This window comes from Acinonyx jubatus, chromosome B1 (genome assembly GCF_027475565.1).
Source record: "Acinonyx jubatus isolate Ajub_Pintada_27869175 chromosome B1, VMU_Ajub_asm_v1.0, whole genome shotgun sequence".
NCBI classification, from domain to species: Eukaryota; Metazoa; Chordata; class Mammalia; order Carnivora; family Felidae; genus Acinonyx; species Acinonyx jubatus.
Window position 1 is genome coordinate 198368744 of NC_069382.1, and position 22923 is coordinate 198391666.

At 63.0% G+C, this 22923-nt stretch overlaps 1 protein-coding gene across 4 annotated transcripts in view; it reads left to right on the forward strand.

Moving 5' to 3' along the window:
* The window catches only part of SH3TC1 (SH3 domain and tetratricopeptide repeats 1), a 47129-nt gene extending 36473 nt beyond the window's left edge, over positions 1 to 10656 (forward strand). The window contains exons 13-20 of one of the 4 annotated variants that reach the window (XM_053217650.1): positions 1794 to 1974; positions 2974 to 3124; positions 4718 to 4840; positions 5503 to 5653; positions 6452 to 6648; positions 9011 to 9240; positions 9539 to 9610; positions 9695 to 10656. In XM_053217650.1, coding sequence (XP_053073625.1) covers positions 1794 to 1974; positions 2974 to 3124; positions 4718 to 4840; positions 5503 to 5653; positions 6452 to 6648; positions 9011 to 9240; positions 9539 to 9566 — 1061 coding nt within the window. In that variant the 3' untranslated portion in view covers positions 9567 to 9610; positions 9695 to 10656. The other 3 variants (XM_053217649.1, XM_027072864.2, XM_053217651.1) reach the window with 3 other exon arrangements.
* The last annotated feature ends 12267 nt before the right edge of the window (positions 10657 to 22923 follow it).

A 22923-nucleotide genomic window follows, 5' to 3' on the forward strand; every position in this document is an offset into this window, starting at 1 on the left:
CTGTGCAGGCTCCAGCCACAAACGGCACCCGTGCGGTCCTCACGGGGGCCGGCCGCCAAGTGTGGGAAACAGATGCCCGGGTCACGGGAGCTGCAAACGGGGGTATTCATTGTGACGACAGGGGCTCCCGGTCCCGACTAGTGGGACCTCCGTATGGAGGAGGGTTTAGCCAAGAATAGGATGGAGGGCAGGCAGACAGTGAAGCCCGTGCAAAGGCCCTGGGGAAAGCTGGGCCATGCAGGGAGATGCAGAGTTTGGGGTGGGTGCCTCGGGTGGTGGGTGGCGAGCACCTAGGCTGGGGGCGCTAGGCAGGGATCAGGGACCCCAGGCTGCGGTTTGGCATTTTTCCCGAGAGCCCTGGGGAGCCGTTGAGGGTTGTAGAACACTCGGAAGCTCACGGAGCCTGGAAGGGGACCCTGTGGATCTCCAGAAAGAAGCAAGAGCTGGGTCCCCAGATGTGCCCGGTGGCCTCGGGCGGGTCCTGTCTGTGCTCACAGGCCTGTTGTCCCCTCTGCCCCATGCTGAACCTCGAGGAGCCTGAGGGCCACTCTGCTCCTTTTTGAGTTGGCTTTGGCAGCTTGGGTCTCCCCGGGTTCATCCGTTGTATCTGGGTTGCCCTTTGTTGTCATAAACCCTTCTGTAAGGCCGGTGCCACGGCTAATCCCAATCATTTATGCCTTTTCTTCTTAGTCTGGCTGCAGATGAGTCCGTTTTGTGAATCTTCTCAAAGATCCGTCATTCAGTTTCATTCATTTCTCTCTCTTGTTTTTTCGATTCTCAACGTCACTATTTTATCTTTACTCTTGAATCTTTATTTTTCCTTCCTTTTGCGCGCTTTGGATGTAGTTACCTCCTGTCTTTCTCGTTCCTTAAGGCGGAAGCTTAAATTTTGCGTCTGAAAATTTTCTTCTTTTCTAAGGTAGGCATTTACGGCTAGAAAGTCCCTCTAAACACGGCTGTCCCGCGTCCCACATCCCGCAGGGTCAGGGTCTGCCGTGCGTTTACTTCCCCTCATCTCAGAGTACCTTCCGGTTCCCGTCGCGATTTCTCCCGCGACCCCTGGCCGTCTGGCAGTGCGTTTGTCACGTCCACGTATTCGTGGATTTCCCGAACTCCCGTCCGTTACCGATTCCTGGTTTCATCCCGCCGTCGCCGGAGATCATGCTCTGTAAGACGTCAGGCTCTCACATTTACTGAGCGTCGCCCGGTGATTCGGCGACTGAGAACGCCATATGTGCGGTCTCCCCGGTCACCGTGTTGTTCTGATCTTCTGTGTCCTTGTCGGTGGTCCGCTTGGCGGGGAGCGTGTCTGGCCGTTCTCGGCCGGAGCCTGGCTTCGCGAGGGAGCGCTGGCTCTGGAACGCCGGGAGCTGGGTTTGAATCGCAGCCCCACTGCGTGCTGTGTGCCTCAGACTCAGTGTGCCCGCCTGCGGCATGGGCAGCCCGGTGCTCCCTGCCTCGTCGGCGTGGGGTGAAGGCAGCCCCTGTCCGTCACCCCAGGAGGGGTTTTGTGAAGCAGAAGCAGGCAGCCCGGTGCGGTGGGAGAGGCTGGCCAGGACCCCCGGGCCCGGGACGTGTAGACGCGGTCAGCGCCATGTCTGTGACGTGCCCCAGCGGGCTCGTCACGGCGTGCTCTTGGCTATGCGGCCCGGGGCGGATCGCGTAGCCGGTCTGGACTCAGTTTCCCCGCTGCACCGACCCCACTAGAGTCATGGAGGAGGCAGGCACACAGCAGGGGCAGATGTCACCGCCGTGCGTGACGGCGATGCCTTCCTCTCGTTCTCCCCGCCCAGGCCAGCTGCGTGCCGTCCAGAGGCTTTGTCACTTCTACAGCACGGTCATGCCCAACGAGGCCCAGTGCGTCGTCTACCACGAGTTCCAGCTGTCGCTGGCCCGCAGGGTGGCGGACAAGGTGCTGGAGGGGCAGCTCCTGGAGACCATCAGCCGGCTCTACCTGTCCCTGGGCACCGAGCGGTGAGGGCCGGTTCCGCGGGCGGGGCGGGGAGGACCCCGGCCCTGGTCCTGGGGTGGCCCCTCCTCAGGGACCACTTCATTCCTTGGTGTCAGATAAGCTCCGAGCTGGCCGGCCTGGGGGTGTCCTCACCAGTGCTCGTGGCACAGGGTTCCCCTGAAGGGTGTCCCCTCGTCTCCACATACACACCACAGTGGAGGCAGACCGTGCGTTTCTGGGCCATTCTTCGTGACACAGTGGCTTTTGTAAGCTGACCTCTGCCTGCCCCGAGTGTCCACCAGCCAGCCCAGCTCTGGGCCAGGCAGTCTGTTCCCAGCTGTCCCCTCAGATGTGAGGACAGTGGCCACAAGGATTCTCATCCGCAGGGAAATACCTGGCTGTCCCACCTGCTTCTTCGGGGCAGGGTTTCAGGGTCCTCTGTCCCCTGTGACGCCCACACTGACCATCCCGATCAGATGGACGGTCCCGGGAACGTCACTGGTAACACCCCTCCCGGCTGAGGACTCACTGAGAGGCAGGGAAGGAGCCAGGTTTCCACAGGACTTGGGGGGCCTCTGCCCCTCCCACCTGGGCCTCAGTTTCACAGCAGGACCGACGGGCAGTGACCTTGATCACTGCTTCTCAAATTGGGGGAGAATATCGCCCGGGAGCTCGCTGCAAAAGCACATTCTCGGGCCCCACCCCAGACCTGCTGCGGCAGAAACCCTGGGAATAGGGTCCCACGGCCACATTGGGGTTTCAGAACCACTGGCCTAGGTTGTCTCTCAATTTCTGCCCACACACACGTTCCCCGCTGCACCCAGAGAGGTCGCGCGCCTGTGTCCGGGGAGTGGGGCAGGGACAGAATGGCCCGCTCCCCGTCCCCGTTTCCTTCCAAAAAGCCTCCCTTACTTTCGCCGGGCGAGCCAAAGCCGACAGACGGGCACCAGGAAGAGCCTGGTCTGCTCCCCCGGCGACAGCCGGCCCGGGAGCGCGCGCTCTGACCCCCACTCTAATCCCAGGGCCTACAGGTCCGCACTGGACTACACGAAACGCAGTCTGGGCATTTTCATCGACCTGCAGAAGAAGGAGAAGGAGGCGCACGCGTGGCTGCAGGCGGGGAAGATCTATTACATCCTCCAGCAGAACGAGCTGGTAGACATGTACCTCCAGGTGCTGGGGCGCCCTGTCCTTCATCCCCTCCCCCTGCGGGGCACCCGCTGCGTGCCAGCTGCCTGTGAGGCCCCACCATGGACCACCACCCCTGGACCCCCACCCTTGGACCCCCACCCCTGAAACCCCAGCCCTGGACCCCTACCCCTGAACCCCCAACCCTGGACCCCACTCCTGGACCCCCACCCCTGAACCCCCAGCCCTGGATTCCCAGCCCTGAACCCCTACCCCTGAATCCCCAACCCTGGACCCCACTCCTGGACCCCCACCCCTGAACCCCCAGCCCTGGATTCCCAGCCCTGAACCCCTACCCCATGAACCCCCAGCCCTGGACCCCCAGCCCTGAACCCCCAGCCCTGGACCGCCACCCCTGGACCCCCCAGCCCTAGACCCCCATCCCTGTATTCCCAGCCCTGGACTGCCACCCATGGACCCCCAGCCCTGGGCCCCCACCCCTGAACCCCCAGCCCTGGATTCCCAGCCCTGGACCGCCACCCCTGGACGCCCCAGCCCTAGACCCCCATCTCTGTATTCCCAGCCCTGGACCCCCAGCCCTGGACCCCCAGCCCTGGACCCCCACTGCCCGGCATCTTCCACAACAATCCGAGCCCTCCCAAGGGGCCAGAGGCATGTGCCCCTCACCACAGCCACCACCGTGTTGGTACACAGCAAGCGCTCAATAAATGTGCAAATGACGCGTCCACCGCGTTGGCACACAGAAGAATTTTCTTCAGTGGCAAATGGCATGCCTCCTTAAAAAACCCACTTATCACAGAAGCTCCGTTTCCAGTTGCGTTCCAAGCTTGACATGACTTGGAATAGATTGAGAGGCTCGTGAGGCCAATGAGTGTTTTCACTTTTGAGCGCTTGCTGTGTACTTCCCTGGGCCATGGGCCGAGGGTCCCGGGGCTCACCGCTGACGGGGCAGGCGCCTCGGGGCTGCGGGCAGAGCTGCGGGCAGGGGTGCGGTTGTGCACAGAGGGGCCGGGAGGGCGAGCTCCGGTCGGTTTGGGGTGCAGGGTGCGTGGGGCCAGTGCCCAACTGGGAAGAGGGCTTCCCGGCAGTAGGGGATTCACAGGGGCAGAGGCCAAAGGTTCATGGGACTGTGGAAGGTTCTGGATTGCCGGCAGGGCTAGGCCACTCTTGTCCACTCAGCTGGTGTTTGTTGAGCACCTGTTATGGGCCAGGCACCGTGCTGGGCCCCAGATGCAGCAGAGAAGCAGCAGTCTTAGTCGTCTGCTCGGAGAGGCAGGCAGGTGTTGCTAAGGGCCACGGAGGGACACAGTGGAGGGGACCCCAGCGGAGAGAATGCCGGGGTCCGGGTGTGACCGCCGGGACCCGGAGGCCACCTCGGAGCTGGCTCCCAAACTCCTCAGCAGCCCGCACCTGTGGACCCCCGGCGCCCTAGCTGGACGGGCCTCCCCATGGGACATAGTGGGAAATGATGTCCCCAGCTGCACAGGGACTGAACAAGGCCAGTCCCCTGGAAGGAGAGGAAAGAGTCACCCGGAACACGTGTTGTGGGTCCTTGGGGTTGCCTCGAGGGTCTGGGGGAGCCCTGTGGGTCTCACGAGAGCTTCTGCACGCCCGCAGGTGGCCCAGAACGCAGCCCTGTACACGGGGGACCCCAACCTGGGGCTGGAGGTGTTGGAGGCGGCTGGGGACATCTTCTTCAACGGGACCTGGGAGCGGGAGAAAGCCGTGTCCTTCTACCGGGTGAGCCGGGCGGTGAGGGTGGGCCTCAGGGGTTGGGCGCCTTCCATGGGAGTTTGGGGGGGCCGGCGGAGGCCTCCCGCCAGGAGGGAGGACTGCCCCACGCACCCGCTTACTTGCTTGGTGGTTTCGCCTGGGATGATCTTGTCCCCCACCCTCACCTGGGAGGGACAGAGAAAGGAGAGGCCGTTTGAGGGACGGAGGCAGCTTTAGGCTTACAGCACCTCAAACCTCAGGGAGGCCAGTCCTGTTCCACTTCGCGGATGAGGAGACTGAGGCTCAGAGAGGCACAGGGGTGTATCACGGGACACACAGCCCCGGGGCCCAGGTCTGCGTGTGCCTGCGCGCCCAGCTCACGGCCTGCGGCTCAGCCCTGGGGAACAGAGAAACGTGCATGTTTAGACAGCGGGGTTGGGCCCTCCTGGTCAGGCTCTCACTGTCCGGGGACGGGCTGGTCCCAGGCTGCTGAGACAGATGGGCTGCAGGCCACATCCCAGCTTGCTGGTGACTCAGTGCCCTGGGGCTGCCAGGACCTCTCTGAGCCGAACAGAGATACAGCGGGATGATGGGGAGGACGCTCCCAGCGTGCGGTCGGGGCTCTGAGGGGGTGCTGGTCCCGGGCCGGCTGCCGCAGGTGAGGCCTGACCCACCCGCCCGTGTGGCAGGATCGGGCGCTGCCCTTGGCCTCCACCACAGGGAACCAGGAGGCCGAGCTGCGTCTGTGCAACAAGCTGGTGGCACTGCTGGCTGAGCTGGACGTGCCCCGGGAGGGCCTGGAGTTCGCCCACATGGCCCTGGCGCTCAGCATCACCCTGGGTAAGCCCTGCACCCCGGCCCCGGTGGGGGAGACCTGGAGGGCGGGCGCAGAAGGGCCGAGGCGTGGAACCCGGCCCGCGTGCAGGGCTGCTTCCGTCTGCAAGCCGCCTCCTCCGTGCAGGCGGGCTGGGATGCCCCGGGGGACACGTCACACTCACGGGGTGGCTGGGCTTTCTTGGCCAGCTGACCACCAAGGCCGGCCACCATGCCCCGCGGTCTGGACACCCTGGCTTGTCACCAGCCCCGGCACGCGCCTGTCTGCGTGCCGTCCCTTACCCTTGTTCCTCGCCACACTCAGCCGGCCCCGCTGTCACCTGGCTGGCGAGATCCCCTCACTGCCGGGCACCTCGTGTCCCAGCACCTGACTGTGCTGTTCCCAGCCACCTGTCTTCCCCTCGGAGACAGGACTGGGTGTGCAGACCCCACTGTGCTCGCCTGGAAGGGGGACGATCTGGAGACATCCGGAGGGCGTGGGGGGGGGGGGGGCGAGCAGCAGCTCATACACCAGGAAGGGTGAGCGTCGTGTGTGCGGGTGGACCGAGCCCCGGGGTTTGCGACTGCCTGACTTTGGGGCTCCCCGTCACCCCTTCCAGGCGCCACGGGCAGGTACGGAGCAGGCCCCATGGCCAGGTCCACCTTCCTGAGGCGGACAGCGAGCCTGCAACATCAGGCCCATTGTGCAGATGGGAAGAGTGAGTCTTGGGACAGGAAGCGGCCGGCTTGGGGGCCGGAGCTGGCCTGTGCCCGCCGCCACCCGCAGCCGTAGCCTCACGCGTGCCCCCTCCCCTGCGACCCTAGGGGACCGGCTGAACGAGAGAGTGGCCTACCACCGGCTGGCCGCCCTGCACCACCGGCTGGGCCACGGCGAGCTGGCGGAGCATTTCTACCTCAAGGCCCTGTCGCTCTGCAGCTGGCCCCTGCAGTTCGCTGAGGAGACGCTGTACTACGTGAAAGTGTACCTGGTGCTCGGGGACATCATCTTCTACGACCTGAAGGTGGGCGCGGGGGGGGGGGGTGAGGTGGGGCTCGGGCGCGTCGGGAGCCCTTGCTCCCGCGTGGAGGGGGCCCGCACACGGGCCCTGGGGCCCCGGCGTCTCCGGGCCTGGCTCTGCGGCACAGGCAAGGTCAGCAGACGCCGTTGGAGCTCCCCCAGCCCGTGGGGGCGGCTGACGTGTGAATGGACCCTGGCAGCCACTGGGTCAGAGCAGACACGGCCGTGTAGCCAGGGGAGCCTCCCGGGCACGGTAACGGCAAAGCCGAGTCGTGACGGTCAAGCAGGAGTTAGCCGCCGAGGCAGTAGGAGGGGGACAGGACGTTCCGGGGGCAGGGACGAGTCACTAGAGACCCACCAGAGACCCAGGTTATAGGGTGCTACCCAGATCCCGGCACCTCCTCCAGGAAGCCGACCACTGTGGGCAGAGCGACTCCTTCCTGGAATCCCGAGTCCCCTTTAATCCTCATGTCCCCCGGGGCTTTGTAGCAGGGACACCACTCCGGGCAGTTCCTGCCCTGTGGGGGCTGGAGGCGCTGGAGCTGGGACCTCACAGACCAGAACCCGGAGATGTCTCTCCATCACTCGCCTGCACAGGCAGGGGCCCCCATCACCCCACCTGGGGCCTAGCGTCATCCCTGCGCGGTGTCCCTGCTCCGTGCTGGCTGAAGGGTGGGTGCCCCAGCCCAGGGGCTGACTTCTCCCTCCCCCTCCCCACTGAATGGCCCCTCGGGGCTGGGGTGGCGCCAGAAGACCCCCACCCAGTTGGTAGCCCCCAACCCCCTTCCCCGGGGCAGCCTTGGCTGTGCACCGATGACACCTGGTGGTCACAAGTGGTCACTACAGCCTCCCGTGTCCGCTGGGTGGTTCTTGGGGAGCCTGTCGGCCGGGGCAGCGGGGGTGGGGGGGTACTGCAACGTAGCCTCACTACCTTCCAGTCTGTGTGACCCAGACTCCGTGTGACCCAGGCTCTGTGTGGTTGGTTCTGTCTGCGAACGCTTTACTGTTCTAGAAGAGTGGAGCCCCCTGGAGGCAGGGCATAGGCTGAAGGCCAGGCACGGTCAGTTGACCAGAGTAGGATTAGCAGAGCTCCGTGGGGCTCCAGTGCCCGGGATCTTAGAACCCGCGAGCCTCTGACCCTGCGACCTGCATACGTGTCTATGTCCCAGGCTGGGCTCTGGGCCGGGCCCTCCCCTGTGTCGGGGCCACGGAGCCTGGCGGTGGGGCAGGACTGTGGCCAGCCTCACCTGAGCTCTTACACCCAGAGCCCTCTGTCATCTGCAATACATGCCCCTGACCCCTGGCCCATCCGAGGGGGGGGCCTGCCCCGGGTCCCGTGTGACTGATTCCTAAGCAGCTCTGTACGAGAGGGGGAAACAGGCTGGGAGGCAAAAAAGGTGTCCAAGATGGGGGTCGGGGGCCGGGCCGGGGGCAGCTGCAGGCCCAGAGGTAGCTGATCTGACGCCCAGACCCTAGGGACGGGGACCTTATCTCTCCACGGTGTCACGGGGCAGGGCTGCAGCTGAGAAGCCCAGGTCCCTGAGCCCGAGAGGCTGGGACCAGGCAGCTTGCCAGCCGCACCATGGCCGCTCTGTCGACAGCACGTCTGTCCTCACCGTGACGACGGCTTGGAAATTCCATCAGGGGCCACGGGCCGACTTCACACCGTCAGCCACGTGCCCAGGAGGGCGAGAGATTCCTCCGAGCCCCCTTTACGGGACAGGCCTGGGCAAGTGCCGCTCTAGAGGTTGGGGGGCCATGGGCGTCTTTGCCAGTGGTCTCCCTGAATCGAGGTCATCTGTACGCGGGGCCTCAGGGACGAAAGAACAAGGCTGGAACGGGACAGATTTGGGCGTGAATCCTGTTTGCCGCCCGCTGGCTGCTCCAGGCACAGGTGTGCACGTCCACACGCACACACATGCACACACATGCACACGGATACACAACTCCCAACCACCCACTTTGGCCAGCTCCTTAGTGAAGCTGTCCCCTCCTCCAGGCAGCCCTCCAAGTCTACCTCAGGCTGACTCAGGTGCCACCTGGGGCTGCCACCGGCTGCCGGTCACCCCTGTGGTCAGCGTGGCCCCAGAGTCAGCCGTGGCTCCCGCCGTGCACGGGGTCCAGTGCCTGGTAGGGGCTCGGGAGTGTTTGTTGAACTGCTCTGCATACCTGCTTTTATCCTCTCTCTGTGTGGGGGCAGGGAGGAGCCAGGGCTGCTGAACTGGGGCTTGTCCCAGTTAGAGTGGTCCGTTGGGAGGGACTGGGTGGAGGTGATGGGGGGCCGGGCACGGAGCAGCCTCTGGGGACACAGGCCGGCCAGCCCCTGCCTGCAGCCAGGGGGCGTGTTAATGTCGGGCCTCCTTCAGGACCCCTTCGACGCGGCGGGGTACTACCAGCTGGCCTTGGCAGCGGCAGTGGACCTCGGCAACAAGAAGGCCCAGATGAAGATCTACACGCGACTGGCCACCATCTACCACAACTTCCTCCTGGACCGCGAGAAGTCCCTCTTCTTCTACCAGAAGGCCAGGACCTTCGCCACCGAGCTCAACATCCGCAGAGTCAACCTGGCCCCGGGGCGGTGCTGGGGGCGGGCGCCCTGGCTGGCCCCCGGCCCCTCGCCCTGAGGACCCCTGTCCGCCCTGGCTGGCCCCCGGCCCCTCGCCCTGAGGACGCCTGTCTGCCCGGCTGGCCCCCGGCCCCTCGCCCTGAGGTCCCCTGTCCGCCCTGGCTGGCCCCCGGCCCCTCGCCCTGAGGACCCCTGTCCGCCCTGGCTGGCCCCCGGTCCCTCGCCCTGAGGACGCCTGTCTGCCCGGCTGGCCCCCGGCCCCTCGCCCTGAGGTCCCCTGTCCGCCCTGGCTGGCCCCCGGCCCCTCGCCCTGAGGACGCCTGTCCACCCGGCTGGCCCCCGGCCCCTCGCCCTGAGGACCCCTGTCCGCCCTGGCTGGCCCCCGGCCCCTCGCCCTGAGGTCCCCTGTCTGCCCGGCTGGCCCCCGGCCCCTCGCCCTGAGGACGCCTGTCCGCCCGGCTGGCCCCCGGCCCCTCGCCCTGAGGTCCCCTATCCTTGCCTCTCCTAGTGTCTCTGGGAGGCTCATTTTCTGGGAAACAGAGGCAGGACCGTAGGGGTCTGATAGCAATAAACGATTTTGCGGCAGCCTGCCAAAGCCCGCAAGGCCCCCTCCCCTGGCCTACCGCCTGGGGAGCGTCCAGGGACCAAGCCCCGTCCCCGGGGGCCCGCCCTGCTGCTGTGAGCTGGAAGGACCCACCCGGGGCCAGGTCCCCCTGCCGGCCCTGCGCGGTGTGGCCTCAGGCAAATCACGCCCCTCGCACCCATGTCCTGGCCTGTCAGAGCGGAAGGCGGTGGTGGGATCCCCTGGGCATCTTCCCCCTTCCCCACGCCCTCACTGTGTGTCAGGCTCTGTTCTCTGCCTTTAACCCTCACGCCGACCTCACCGGGCCCGCACTGTTGGGTCTGTTATTGTCTCCATTTCCGGCCGAGGCACAGAGAGGGTAGGTGCCCTGCCCGCCGTCACACAGCAGGTAGGTGGGGCAGAGCCGTAACCACTGTACCACCAGCCCGCCTGCCTCGGGGGGATGTGTCAGCATCAGGACCAGGGGCGCGTCCTGGAAGAAGGTGTTAGCACGTCATTGCACCTCTGCCCCTTCCTGCGTCCCGAAGGCGAGCGAGGGGAACGCGGCCCACACACTCCGTCACCTGAGAGTCCTCTGGCCCAGCCCGGCCGGTCCCACCTGCACCCGCCAGCCAGCCAGGCCGGGAGGGGGGTGGCCTCCAGCCCTGTGCGGAATGTGCTGCTGTGAGTGCGTCTAGGGGCTCGTCTGGGCCCCCACGTGCCAGGAACCCTCCACTTACAGCCAGGGAAACTGAGGCTCAGAGAGGCCGTGGGCGTCCCAAGTGGTTCTTACCCGCACGGCACTGTTCCGATCTCTTTTTCTTTAATTTATTTTGTCAAACAAGGTGACATTCACGTAAGATAAAATGAACCATTGAAAGTGACCGACTCAGAGGCGTTTTGTGCAGGTAGATGTGGTTCAGCCGCCCGCCTGTGCCTGGTTCGGAGACATTTTCGTCTCCCCACAGACACCGCCCACGTCACTTCTCGTTCCCCCTCCTCCACGACCCTCCTTTAGCAGAAGGGGAAACTGAGGCCGGCAGGGGCTCTCCACTATCCTTCCTGCCTCTGCGCTGGGGTCTGGGGGGTCCCCCCCCTCCGGCCCGGCTCAGAGGCGGCCTGCAGGCCCCCCCCCCCCGGCCTCTCCCACCAGGGGGCAGCAGAGAGCCTTCCAGAAGCGGGCTCAGAAGCCAGGGAAGTTCTAACCTTGACCCCAAACTGGCTTCTCGCGGTCGCTGGGAGGGGAACATGGGAGGAGGCCGCGCTGTAATTGAAAACAGGACGGCCTGACGACCCGTGCTGGGCCTGCAGCCTCCCCGTGTTGGGTCGGACTGTTGGGCAGGTCACTCGGGGGCCACCACCTGCCTCAGAACCCGCGCCTTCCCTGACCTCCAGCTGTGGCCCTCACCCCTCCCGCCCGGGGTTCCCAGCGCCCCACCCCTGCCCGCTGGGACCTCCCCGTTGCCCTGGGGCAGCAGGCCTGGTGGCCCCGAGGGCACGTTCTGTCAGTCAACTCCTGGCTTCCACCCCCAGCCCCCCACTCAGAGGCTGGGGATTTGGGGTGAGTTCATTGGAGCCCCAGTTTTGGTCGAAAGTAAAACGAGACCGATGGCCCCTGTACGGGGGTCGAGGGAGGACTCACGGAGCCGAGGGCTCGGTGCCGGACCCCGGGCTAAGAGTTGCCTGCTTCCTTCTGATGATGCACCACGGGATGCGTTCCAACAACCACAGGCTCCGGAACTCTGAACCAAAGGCTGAGTCACTGGTCGAGTCTCTTAGCGTCTCAGACCCTCAGTCTCTTCTTCACCTGTCACCAAAACCAAACCTACCGCAAGGTCCTGAGGAAGAAGAGAGAGCACGTGCCAGGCACAGAGCTGGGCGGCCAGTCCCTCGTTTTTGGCCAGAGCAAGGAGGGGGCGGGCAGCCGGGGGGCCCTTCAGAGACCAGGGCCCCAGGCGGTAACCCCGGAGCCCCTCTTGGAGCAGAGCGCGTGTGAGACGGGCACGTGCCTGGCACCCGTGCGCCGACTGGGCACGCAGCCCAGGAGCCCCGCTGCCCCAGCCGTAGAAGGAGGCGTCTCCACCGGGCCCGTTTGGGGACCCGCGTGCGGGATCACCAGCTGCTGCAGGCCGTGCTCAGGGCTGAGCCACGTGGGGATGGTGAGGGGGGACAAATGGCCCCTCCTCCAGGAGGAGCCCCCGGGCCAGGGATAAAACCACTCCTTGCCAGGGGTTCCTGGAGACTCCCATCCACCTCCCCAAACAGAGAGGGAAGGCAACCCCCCTAGGGTCACACAGCCCCACTTCCTAACTTCAGGGTCCCGGACGTCCCCACCCCGGCTTGGCCGTCTCTGCCTCCGTGGAGACCACCTCTTTCTGGGCACCGGGTTCTTACGAGGGACAAATGTTGACCCAAGCGTAGGTGGGCTCTGGCTTTGGATCGGGAAACTGAAGCTGAGAGAGGGATAGCGACCGTCCCAAGGACACACAGCGTTCGTCATCCTTTTCGTCACCGTGGAGCGACGGCAGCCCCATCACCTGTGAACAGGGAGCAGGCGGGAGCTGCGGGTGGTGGGCGTGCCTGGTGTGAGGCTGGGCGCTCTTCCAGGCCGGGTCTCTGGCGACGGGAGGGCCCCCCTCAGGGAGACCTGGACCCCCGGCTGCAGAGGGTCCTCCCTCGCCAAGGAGAGGTGTCCCGGCGGCCCTGACACTGTGCTGGGGACAAGAAGGTCTGCGTGGCCTGTGGTCGCAGCTGCGTTTGGGGGGGGGGGGGTCAGCCCGAGCTTCCTGGGCCGCGTGCACCTGGCCTGGGAGGGGGTCTGTTGGCCACCGGCTGCACGGGTGGGGGAACCTATCTGCCGGCCGCGGGGCAGGGGGGGTCTGTGCGAGACCAGGCTTTGCTTCTCTCCGCGCCTGTGTGACCCGGAACGCCCGGCAAAGGCACGTGTGCCGATGGGCCTTGCCCTCCGCGAGCCTCGGCTTCCTGTACACGAAGGACGAGAGAAGTTCCGTGCCAAGGTGTTAGGAGGGTTGACGGCGGCTTTCGAAACACTGGTGCCGTAACAAACTGGGGCTTATTGGGGTCACCACGGCCGACGTGACAAGGTGAAAGAGGACAGGGTGTGCTTTCCCCCAGACGGAAGGCAGAATTCCAAAACGGCCCTAGAGAACCCCCTTCCCTGAGTGAGCTGCAGCCATGGGGTTTCACTCCTAGAAGTAGGTTATGTTCCATGGAAAACGTGAAGTGGGTTGCAGATGTAATTATGTCTCATCAGTGGACGGGTTACTCAAACAGGAGAGTATCCCGGTGGGCCTGACCTAACCAGGCGATCCCTTTAACAGAGGGTCCAGCCTTCCCTGCAAGGAGTAGATCTAAGCTGCTCTCCTTGTGGCCCTGAGAAAGCAAACAGCCACGGTGTGAACTTCCCGTAGAGGGGCCACATGCAAGGAGCTCCGGGGTCCCCTGCGGCTGCCCTCGAGCACGGGGACCTCAGTCCTGCAACCACAAGGAACTGAGTTCTGCCAACAACCATGTGGTTTGGGAGGGGTCCCCGATCCTCAGCTCAAATCACAGCCCCCGCGGACACCTTGACTGCAGCCGGCTGAGACCCTGAGCAGAGAGCCGGGCCCAACTCCTGACCCCCAGAAAGTGTGAAGCAGCAAATGCGTGTCGTTTTCTGCCGAGAAGTTCGCGATCATTTGCTACGAGGCTCGGATAACACACACCAAGGCCAAAGGCCAGGCGGCCCTGCAGCCTGACCCCACCTTGCAGGGGCCGCGTTCAGCCTCGCCGCTGGCTACCCTCCCCAGCGCTGTCCTCGCCTGTGCACCTGTGTGCCCATCTGTCCGTGCTTTCCGGGCTCCACTCGTCCACGTGTGAGGCCTGGGCCTGGCTCCCGCACCTGCAGTTAAGGAAGGAGAGACGGGGAGGGCCGGGCGTCGGGACCCCGGGCTCTCAGCCGCCCTCTGCCGACAGTCTGGGTCCCCCTGAGCAGAGGGGGATCTTCCGGGTGGGCCTGCGCCCCTGGACACAAGGGACGGTGCGGGGCCTTGCCGTCGCTCCGGGGCAGCCGTTTCCAGCTGCGAGCACGGCCCTCGTCCACCCTCGCCTGTGCTCCCCAGGCCGGCCCTCACCTCCAGCCAGAACCGAAAGCATTTCACAACCTCTGTGGCTTTGGGCCGGGTTTGCATGGCGTCCCGGGGAAGAGGGAACACGGGGCCGGGGTGTCTCCGGGAAACAGGGGCGTCCCTCCCAGAACACGCAGGGTGGGCTCCGTGTCTGTGACGGCTCTGGTGCGCCTGTCTGCAGGGCGGGGGAACCTCTCTGGAGACCCATCAATTTGGGGAAGTGTTGAGGCCAGGGGAGGGCTGGGCGGGGTTTTCAGAGAAGGGCAAGGGAGGGAGCCGAAGCTGTCTCAGGTTCCAGAACAGGCCCCACCCTTGGGGCAGGACTGGGCACGGGGTGGGGGTGGGGGGACAGGCCCAGAGCAGGCCCCTCTCCTCACATTCTGCACCACCCCGCCCCATGGGGGCAGCCCCTGTGCACATCCGGCCCTGAGCCCGTCCTTACCCAGGCTCAAGGCCCGCGGGCCAGCAGGGAGGACCCTGCAGAGTGCGGTCACGGCTGATGCCCCCCGGAATTCTCGGTCCAGCACGACAGACACCCGCTCCTGCCTCGGCCTGGATCCTGGAGCCCAGTGCGAGGTTGGGGGGGCCCTGACCAAAGGGACATCTGCTTTCCAGGACACGGCCCAGATGGTCCTGCCTGGGCAGGGTCGCCTCCCACTTCTGCCTGGCCCCGGGGGACGGTCCTCCCGGTGCAGGAAGGGACCTTCTTGGGGAGCCAGAGCACTCTGGACTCAGCCGCTCATCTGGCTGCACCCCAATGTCTGCCAACACCGTGGGGCAGACCCGCAGAGGACCCCGGAGCCACTCGGCGGATGCAGGAAGGCATTCTGCGTCCTCCCAGCCCCCCCGGAGATAAACACCCTCAGCAAGTGAGACCCGCCCCAGCTCACAAAGGCTTTCTCCCCTCCGTGGAGCCTGAACGGGTTCCGTGTGGGTCCAAGGGGGGCCGGGTGGTACCCCCCCACTTCTAGTCCACCTGGTCCTGAAGGTCACAGAAAACCATCAAACCAAGGAAAATAAACGAGTGGGGGCCACCCGGGGGGCTCAGTTGGTTAAGCGTCCAGCTTGTGACTTCGGCTCAGGTTGTGGTCTCATTGTTCGTGAGTTTGAGCCCCACAGTGGGCTCTCTGCTGTCAGCTTGGAGCCTGCTTCCGATCCTCTGTCCCCCTCGCTCTCTGCTCTACTCTCTGTTTCAAAAATAAGTAAACTTAAAAAAATTGAATGGTTTTATTTATTTTTTAAGAGAGAGACAGAGAGACAGAGAGAGAGGGAGACACAGAATCCGAAGCGGGTCCCAGGCTCCGAGCTGTCGGCACAGAGCCCGACGCGGGGCTCGAACCCACGGACCTCGAGAGCGTGACCTGAGCCCGGGTCGGATGCTTAACAACAGACTGAGCCACGCAGGTGACCCTAAATAACCATTTTTAAGAAGTGATAAGTCATCCTGCATGAAAAGACATCACGGACATGGTGGTAAGACAAGACACAGACTTGGAGAAGACACCTGCATGCGTCCCGAGCGGGGGTAACTCTGTGCGTGTGTGTTTATTACATGTGATACATACAGCATATATATGCACGTGTATACAATGTAACCACACACACACACACACACACACACACACACACACAAGGTGGACTGTTTTAAATAAAGGGGCAAATGCCACAGCAGACGCGCACACACAGTCCCCGGCCAGCCTCACGCAGGCGCCCCGGGAGACGTCCAGGTTCGTGCCGAAGCACCCTTTGTGTCGGCAGACATGATAGGAGGTCGGGTACCGTCTTCCCTGCAGAGACGGCGTCTCCTCCCCCCTGAGCAGCTCTGGCCGGTGCACACGAGCGTGCAGGACGCAGGCAGAGGCTTGGAAAGCGTGGCTGCACGCTCGGGGCTCAGCTGCTTACCGCGGGCCGGGAGCCCCGAGGCCTCCGCGTAGCCAGCCGAGCCCCCTGGCGAACACGAGGCCGCCGGCAGGAGAAACAAGGTGCCCCCGACGACCGCCATCCTGATTTGACTCACGTGAGGTTTGCCACCTTGAGGCTGATTCCCGTGGAAGGGACCCTCCCAGCCTGGCCAATCCCGGGGGCCCACCCGAGGTCACTGAAGGCAGCTCTGGGAGCAGACGCCGCTGTCCGGCTGTCCTGAGCCTGTAGCAGCCTCCCCGGCACCCCTCACCCCTTCTCCCCTCCCCCGTGCCGGCCCCACTCGGCAGCCCTCGACATCGGGTGGGTTTTGTTTTTAATTCCGGGAGGGCTGGGCTCGTAGGGCTCAGAGCAAAGTCTGGAGGCCATCAAGCAGGCAAGAGACCCGGAGGAAGTGTGGACGCGCATGACGGAGGGCAAGCGGCCAGTCTGAAAAGGCTGCATGCCGTGTGGCCAACCATCCACGGGACATTCCGGAACAGGCAGGACGGCGGGGACGGTAAGATCAGCGGTGGCCGGGGGCTGGGGGCCGGGGAGGGCAGAACAGGTCGGAGCCCAGGGGTGTTGAGGGCAGTGGGCCGCGCCGGGCGAGACCATAACGGCGGGTCTGCCTGCCATCACACGTGTGTCCGAGCCCACGGAAGGCACATGCCGGGAGGGACCTTGACGTGAACTGGGGGCTGCGTACCCACGCGGGTTCACCAATTTAACAAAAGGACCCTCTCGTGGGGGTGCTGGGAGTGGGGGAGGCTCTGGGCCAAGGGGGGGGACTTTGACTACAAAGGGCCCCTTCTGCCGTGGGGCCCCCGAACTCCCTTAGGGAATCAGATCGGGGTGGCGCGAAGAACGTTATCCGACGCGGCTCCAGCAACAGAGAGACTCTGGCCGAGGGCGACGGCCTGTCAGACCCCCTGGCGTGGAGGCCGTGGACGTGTTGAGAGTCCTCTGGGGGTCACCTGGCTGGCAGCCCCCTTGAGGAGGGTGTGAGCGAGGGCCGGCAGGATGGGACACCCCGCCCCCAGCACCAGACCCCGCGGCCAACAGGGGCGTCCAGGGCTGGGAGTGTCTCCTCGGCAGCTGAGCCAACCGTTACCCCTGAGAACCGAGGGCAAGGGGAGGAACATCCCCAGTTGGCCAAGTTCCCATCCTAAGGTGGCCACACAAAACCAAAGTGAGGGGCGCCTGGGGGGCTCAGTTGGTGAAGCATCTGACTTCAGCTCACGTCGTGATCTCACGGTATGTGAGTTTGAGCCCCACCTCGGGCTCTCTGCTGTCCTGCTGGAGATCCTCTGTGCCCCCTGTCCCCCCCTTTCCCCCCCTCTGTCCCTCCCCTCTGTCCCCTGCTGCACACTCTCACTCAAAAATGAGTAAACAGTAAAAATACATAAACAAATAAAACCAAAGTGATTGGGTCCCTACGAATGGAGAGAACACGGTCTCTGCAGTCACTGGGGCCCGACTTTCTTGTCATTTGGCCCGAGGTGGAGACCTGGCGTTGGAATTTTTGAAAGTCCAGAGTCCAGCGGGCAGCCTTGGGGACCACCGAGGGACTGAGTCTCCGCTTGTCCGACCCTTCCCGCTGCCCAGGTTTCCGGCGCTGGTGGGCTTGGTCCCGGCACGTCCCTCTCCTCCGCGGGCTGCGTGGGTCCTTTGGGGGAAGGGGCAGGGGTGAGGGAAACGTGGCAGGTGGACGTAGGGGTCTGGACTGCGAGTCAGTATTTCAGGATTTTTTTTTAACTTCATATTCATTTGTTCAAGGGTAAGAGTGCGTTAGCTTCCTGTGGCGGCTGTAACACACGCGGGGGGGCTTAAAACGACAGAAATTACCCTCTCACCGTCTGGGGGCCAGACTCTGAAATGGGGGAGTCGGCTGGGGCTCCTCCCTCCGGGGGCCCCGGGGACAATGGCTTCCTGCCCTTTCCGGCTTCGGGGGCTGGGCTGCCGCACCGCTGGGCCGGTGGCTGTGTCTCTGGAACCTTCCAGGGTGCATCCTGGAAACCTCCCCCATCACCCCCCACCGCCCCGTGTGTGCCCTCACACTCTGCTCCCCCCACCCCCGAGAAGGACGCTTGCGAACCCAGGTCGGACCCACCAGCTAATCCGGGATAACCCCCCTCTTCATATCCTTCACGTAAACTCATCTCCAAACTCCTTGTTTTGCCGTATGAGGTCACGTTCACACGATCCAAGGTTAGGACGTGGACATTTCTGGGGGGGGTCGTCTTCCTGCCGCTCCCACCTGTCGAGGGCCATTCAGCCCCCCTCCATTGCCCCATAGAGGGCAGTGAGGGAGGTGGGGCTGTGGGTGTAATGTCAGATAGACCCCTGGCTGTGGGCCCCTCACCAAACACAGACGGAGGCGGGCAGGGGGCACCGGTCCCCTCCATACCAGCCGCCCGAGTCCCCCCGAGGGAGGGACAGGGGGAAGCCTGTCCTGGAGCCTGGGAAGGAGACCGGAGACCGGCTTCCTGGCAGTGGTGGGTCCCGGGGAAGGTTGGTCTGTGTGAGCGCGGCTGGCCCTGTGGGAGGCAGGAGCCCAGGCGGAAGCTAGTGGTTTCCTCCGGGGAAGCCGGCGGCTCAGGGCCTCCACGGTGTGTGTGATCCTGTCTCCCCCTGAGGGCTCCTTTGTTCTGGGTCTGGGGTCTGGATTCTGAGAGCTGGGTTTCCTTTCCTTTGGGAGGGGTGAGGGGAGGACCCGCCCCCATCACCTGTGTCTGTTTTGACACTGCTTACTCACTAATGGCTCATTTCTTTCACATTCATGAGGGCCGCGGGCCTACGGCTGGGGGACAGAAGCGGCACCGGGAATGGGGGGGGGGGGGCGGTCAAGAAATTAACAGCAAGTGCTATTTGCCAACAGGCTGAAAATCTGGCTCGGGAGCCTGGAAAGAGCCTGAGGACAGGGAACGGGTTGAATAGTGTCCCCCCAAATCACGTCCACCTGGAGCCTGGGGTGGTGGCAAAGCTCTGAACCCAGGAGTCTGTGCCCCGCGGCCGCTCACCAGCTCCGTGATTTGGGCAAGTTTCATGCTCTCCCTGGGCCTCAGTTTCCACATCTGTACAATGGAGGCGACTGCTTCCCGGCCCGGCCAAGCTCTGCTCCTCTGCGGTGACAGATGGGAAAGTGTTTTTCCCTGAGGTTGTTGGTGGACCTGCCCTTCCGCCTTCCGGGCGCCCGAGGTCAGTCCTGAGCTCTGAGCATCCCAGACGCCCGCCGGCCACCAGCTGGAGGCGGCCAGCCCCCCTCCCCCCTCCGGAAACCACCCCAGGACCGCAAGTCTGGGAAGAACCCTCCTCCTGGCCCTGGGAATGGCCCTGGGGACCAGGCCTGTCTGCTGGAGAAGACAGTGACCGGCCTGTAGACACTGACACGCACCCAGACGAGCAACGTTCCCACAACACCTGCCCACACCGCTCGAACTCACACGATGTGCACACAGGTGTGTGCGTGCACATCCATGCCTACATGGCACACGCGCACACCCGCACACACGTGTGCACACACACGAACACGGCTCCAAAGTAACTCTCGACCGTCGTACCCTCAGTACGTGTCTGTGTAGAGAAAGGCAGTCATTAAAGGAAAAATCAGCCCGAGTCCCGCCTCCGAGAGGCGCAGTTTGGAGAATCTCCTTCCAGACCCGGATAGGAGGGACGAGTAGGCACATACCCTTTCTGATTTTTACAAAAAGGCATCATACGGCCCTTCCGTGTATATTGTCTCTTTCACCCCGGGGACACCCTCTTCACGAAGCATGAAGCCTTCGTGCCCCGTGGGACACAGTTCCTTGAGCAACGGCCGTGTGGCCTCTGAGGCGATCCCAGCGCTTGGCGGACTGAAAGGGCCATGGGGAGAAACACCCACAGCTAAGCGCTATGTGAAGCCTTCTTCCTCCGGACAGGTCCTGGGAGCCCAGGAGCCCGGCGGCGAGCAGCTCTCTCTGCAGGGGAGTCTGTCCCTGTCTGTGCATCTGGCTCTCCCCGCCCCACCCTGAAAGAGCGAGCCTCGGGCTGGGGTGAGCGGGCAGGGACCTTGCCCTGAAGCCTCACTCGGTTTGGTACGAGAGACCACGCGGCTGTCCTCGCACGGGGACACCCTGAATCCCTTCTGCTTGTCACCGGGCTGCAAAGGGCAGCTTTGCTGGAGAGCAGCCCCAGGGGGCCGCGTTCACGGAAACGTGGCCTTATAACACCCTCCTTCCAGTGGACTCCGTGGCCGCAGTGAACACAGAACGAGGCTCTGGGTACCTGGCACGGTTGAGACCCTCCCGGTGCAACACCACCCAGGACGCAGCTACGTGCCCGGGAGCAGGTGCCCAGGGAGGGCTGGGGAGGCTGGGCGTGGGTGAGAAACACTGGCGTCAGACCTACCCTGGGCACTAGCCTGCCCGGTGACCCCAGAAAGGGTGTTTCCCTGCCTGGGGTCCCGAGTACAACCGTGTGGGTGGAGGACAGGACCTTGAGCCGAGCCTTAGGGACAGGGGCAGGTGGAAGGAAGGCGGCTGTGCAGAAGGACAGTGTGGGCACAGGCCTGAGGTGGGGACCGAGAAGGGGTCGCATGGGATGGCCGAGGCTGACCTTGGCTAGAGCACGGGACCATTCATCCTGTTAAAGGAGCTGTGATGTCTTTTTAATTGTAGTGAAATATATTTAAGATAAAATTTACCTTTGAACCATTTTTAGGTATACAGTTTGGCAGCGTTAAGTGCATTCATAACGTGCAACCACCAGCATCTCCAGAGCGTGGTCACCTCCCCCGTGCACTCTGGACACTCGCCCCTCGTCAGATGTGCCACCAGCAGGTGCATGTGTCGGTCGCCTGTTCCCTCTGTTGACCGATTGTGTCCTTGACATACAAGGGGTTTCGTTTTGACGGAGGCCTGTGCCCTTGGTGTCCTATCCAAGAAACAGTCACCAAATTCAACGTCATGAAGCTTTTCTCTAATTTTTCTCCCAAGAGTTTTATTGTCTTATTGTTATGTTTAGGTCTTTGATCCACGTTGAGCGAATGTTTGGATATGGTGTGAGGTAGGGGTCCAGCCTCACTCTTTTGCATAAGGATGTAAAAAGGCTTGTTAAATTTCTTTTATTTTTTAAGTGTGTTTATTTATTTTGAGAGGGACAGAGAGAGCAGGGGAGGGCCAGAAAGAGGGGGGGAGAGAGAGATTCCCAAGCAGGCTCTGTGCTGTCAGCATGCAGCCCGATGCAGGGCTCGAACCGACGAACCTCGAGATCATGACCTGAGCCGAAATCAAGAGTCAGATGCTCAACTGACTGAGCCTCCCAGGCACCCAGAGAAGGATTTCTTAAAAGGAAATTTAATATATATATATGCTGCTTACCGAAGCAGTTAAGAAACATTTCTTGTGTAGAAAAGTACTCAAAAAGAACATTCCAACCACAGACCATGTACAGAGAAGTGACAACTTCAAACATTTCCTCCTGTAAAAACTGTGTGTGTGTGTGTGTGTTGTGATGTCGCAATCATATAACACGCAGAATTTCCAAACCCGCTCTCCTCCCACCGTATCTGGGAGGCGGAGGCTCCCACTTTCCCTCACACCTCCCGAGCTCTGTGTCCTGTAGTCCCGGCCCCCGGCCCCACGAGCCCACAGGGATCCCGTGCTCCTCCCTCCACACCAATCCCTTCCTGCATCTTAACATAACCTGGTGTTTCAGGCCAAGACACGCTATTGGTTTTTGCTCTTTTCTTAGTTTTCTCTCTGCCGCTCTTTAGAGCAAAACTGCAGGTAAACATCGTCCCTTCCCTCTGCCCCCTCCACCCACCTCCCAGCTCTCAGACCCCCAACAAGGCTGTCTGGTCAGCGGCCAGCAACCAGACCTCCTCCAAGCAGTCCAGAGCACTCCAAACATCCCCTCGCCTCAGGGCCTTTGCACAGGCCCTCCCTGCTGCCTGCAGCCCTCCTCTCCACAAACCTGCAGGATCCCCCTTCCTTCACCTCCTTCCCGTCGGGGCTGAGTGTCCCCCTCCCGGGGAGGCCTTCCCGGCTGCCTCAGCTGGCTTATGTTTCCCAGAGCGGTCACACCACCAGACACGTGTTACGCTTACTCGTTCGTGGTCCGCCTGCTCCGTTTGACCTCAGCCCCGCACAGCAGGGACTCTGTCCACTGACCTAAGACCGGCCCCTGCCCACTGTCCTCTGCAATGTTTACTATTTGCCGAATGAACGCGTGACAGATACAACTTTGCCTTTAGGACTAAATTTGGCACTTGTCGTTTTGGGACTGATGTGTCATTACCTCCCTGACTCTGTGGTTAAACCACCTTCAGAAGCTGCTTCCAGTCCTTTTATGCCACATGCTACGAACTGCCAGGCACATGACTCCACTCACCTCTGAGGCATTAGCTCATCTGGGGATGGTCTTTCGCAGCGAGAGCACATGGGCGTACCTTTCCCAGCCCTCAAAGATCTAAAGCACCGGTATGTTTCCTTCACGAACTGGAGGAACTTGATTGGAATGAAATTTGGGGGGGAGGGCAGAGCTTTTCCTCAAAATTCTACACATTGTCCCATTGCCGCCTAAGATTTAGAACCACTGAGCCCGGTGTGCAGAGCCTTGGTGTGCAAAGCCCCCTGAGACTTAGAAACACTGAACCTGGTGTGCAGAGCCTGGTGTGCAAAGCCCCCTGAGACTTAGAAACACTGAGCCTGGTGTGCAGAGCCTGGTGTGCAAAGCTCAGTGTGCAAAGCCCCAGTGTGCAGAGCCTGGTGTGCAGAGTCCTGGTGTGCAAAGCCCTCTGAGACTTAGAAACACTGAGCCTGGTGTGCAGAGCCTGGTGTGCAAAGCTCAGTGTGCAAAGCCCTGTGTGCAGAGCCTGGTGTGCAGAGCCCTGGTGTGCAAAGCCTCCTGAGACTTAGAAACACTGAGCCTGGTGTGCAGAGCCTGGTGTGCAAAGCTCAGTGTGCAAAGCCCCAGTGTGCAGAGCCTGGTGTGCAGAGCCCTGGTGTGCAAAGCCTCCTGAGATTTAGAACCACTGAGCCCAGTGTGCAGAGCCCTGGTGTGCAAAGCCCCCTGAGACTTAGAACCACTGAGCCTGGTGTGCAGAGCCTGGTGTGCAGAGCCCTGGTGTGCAAAGCCTCC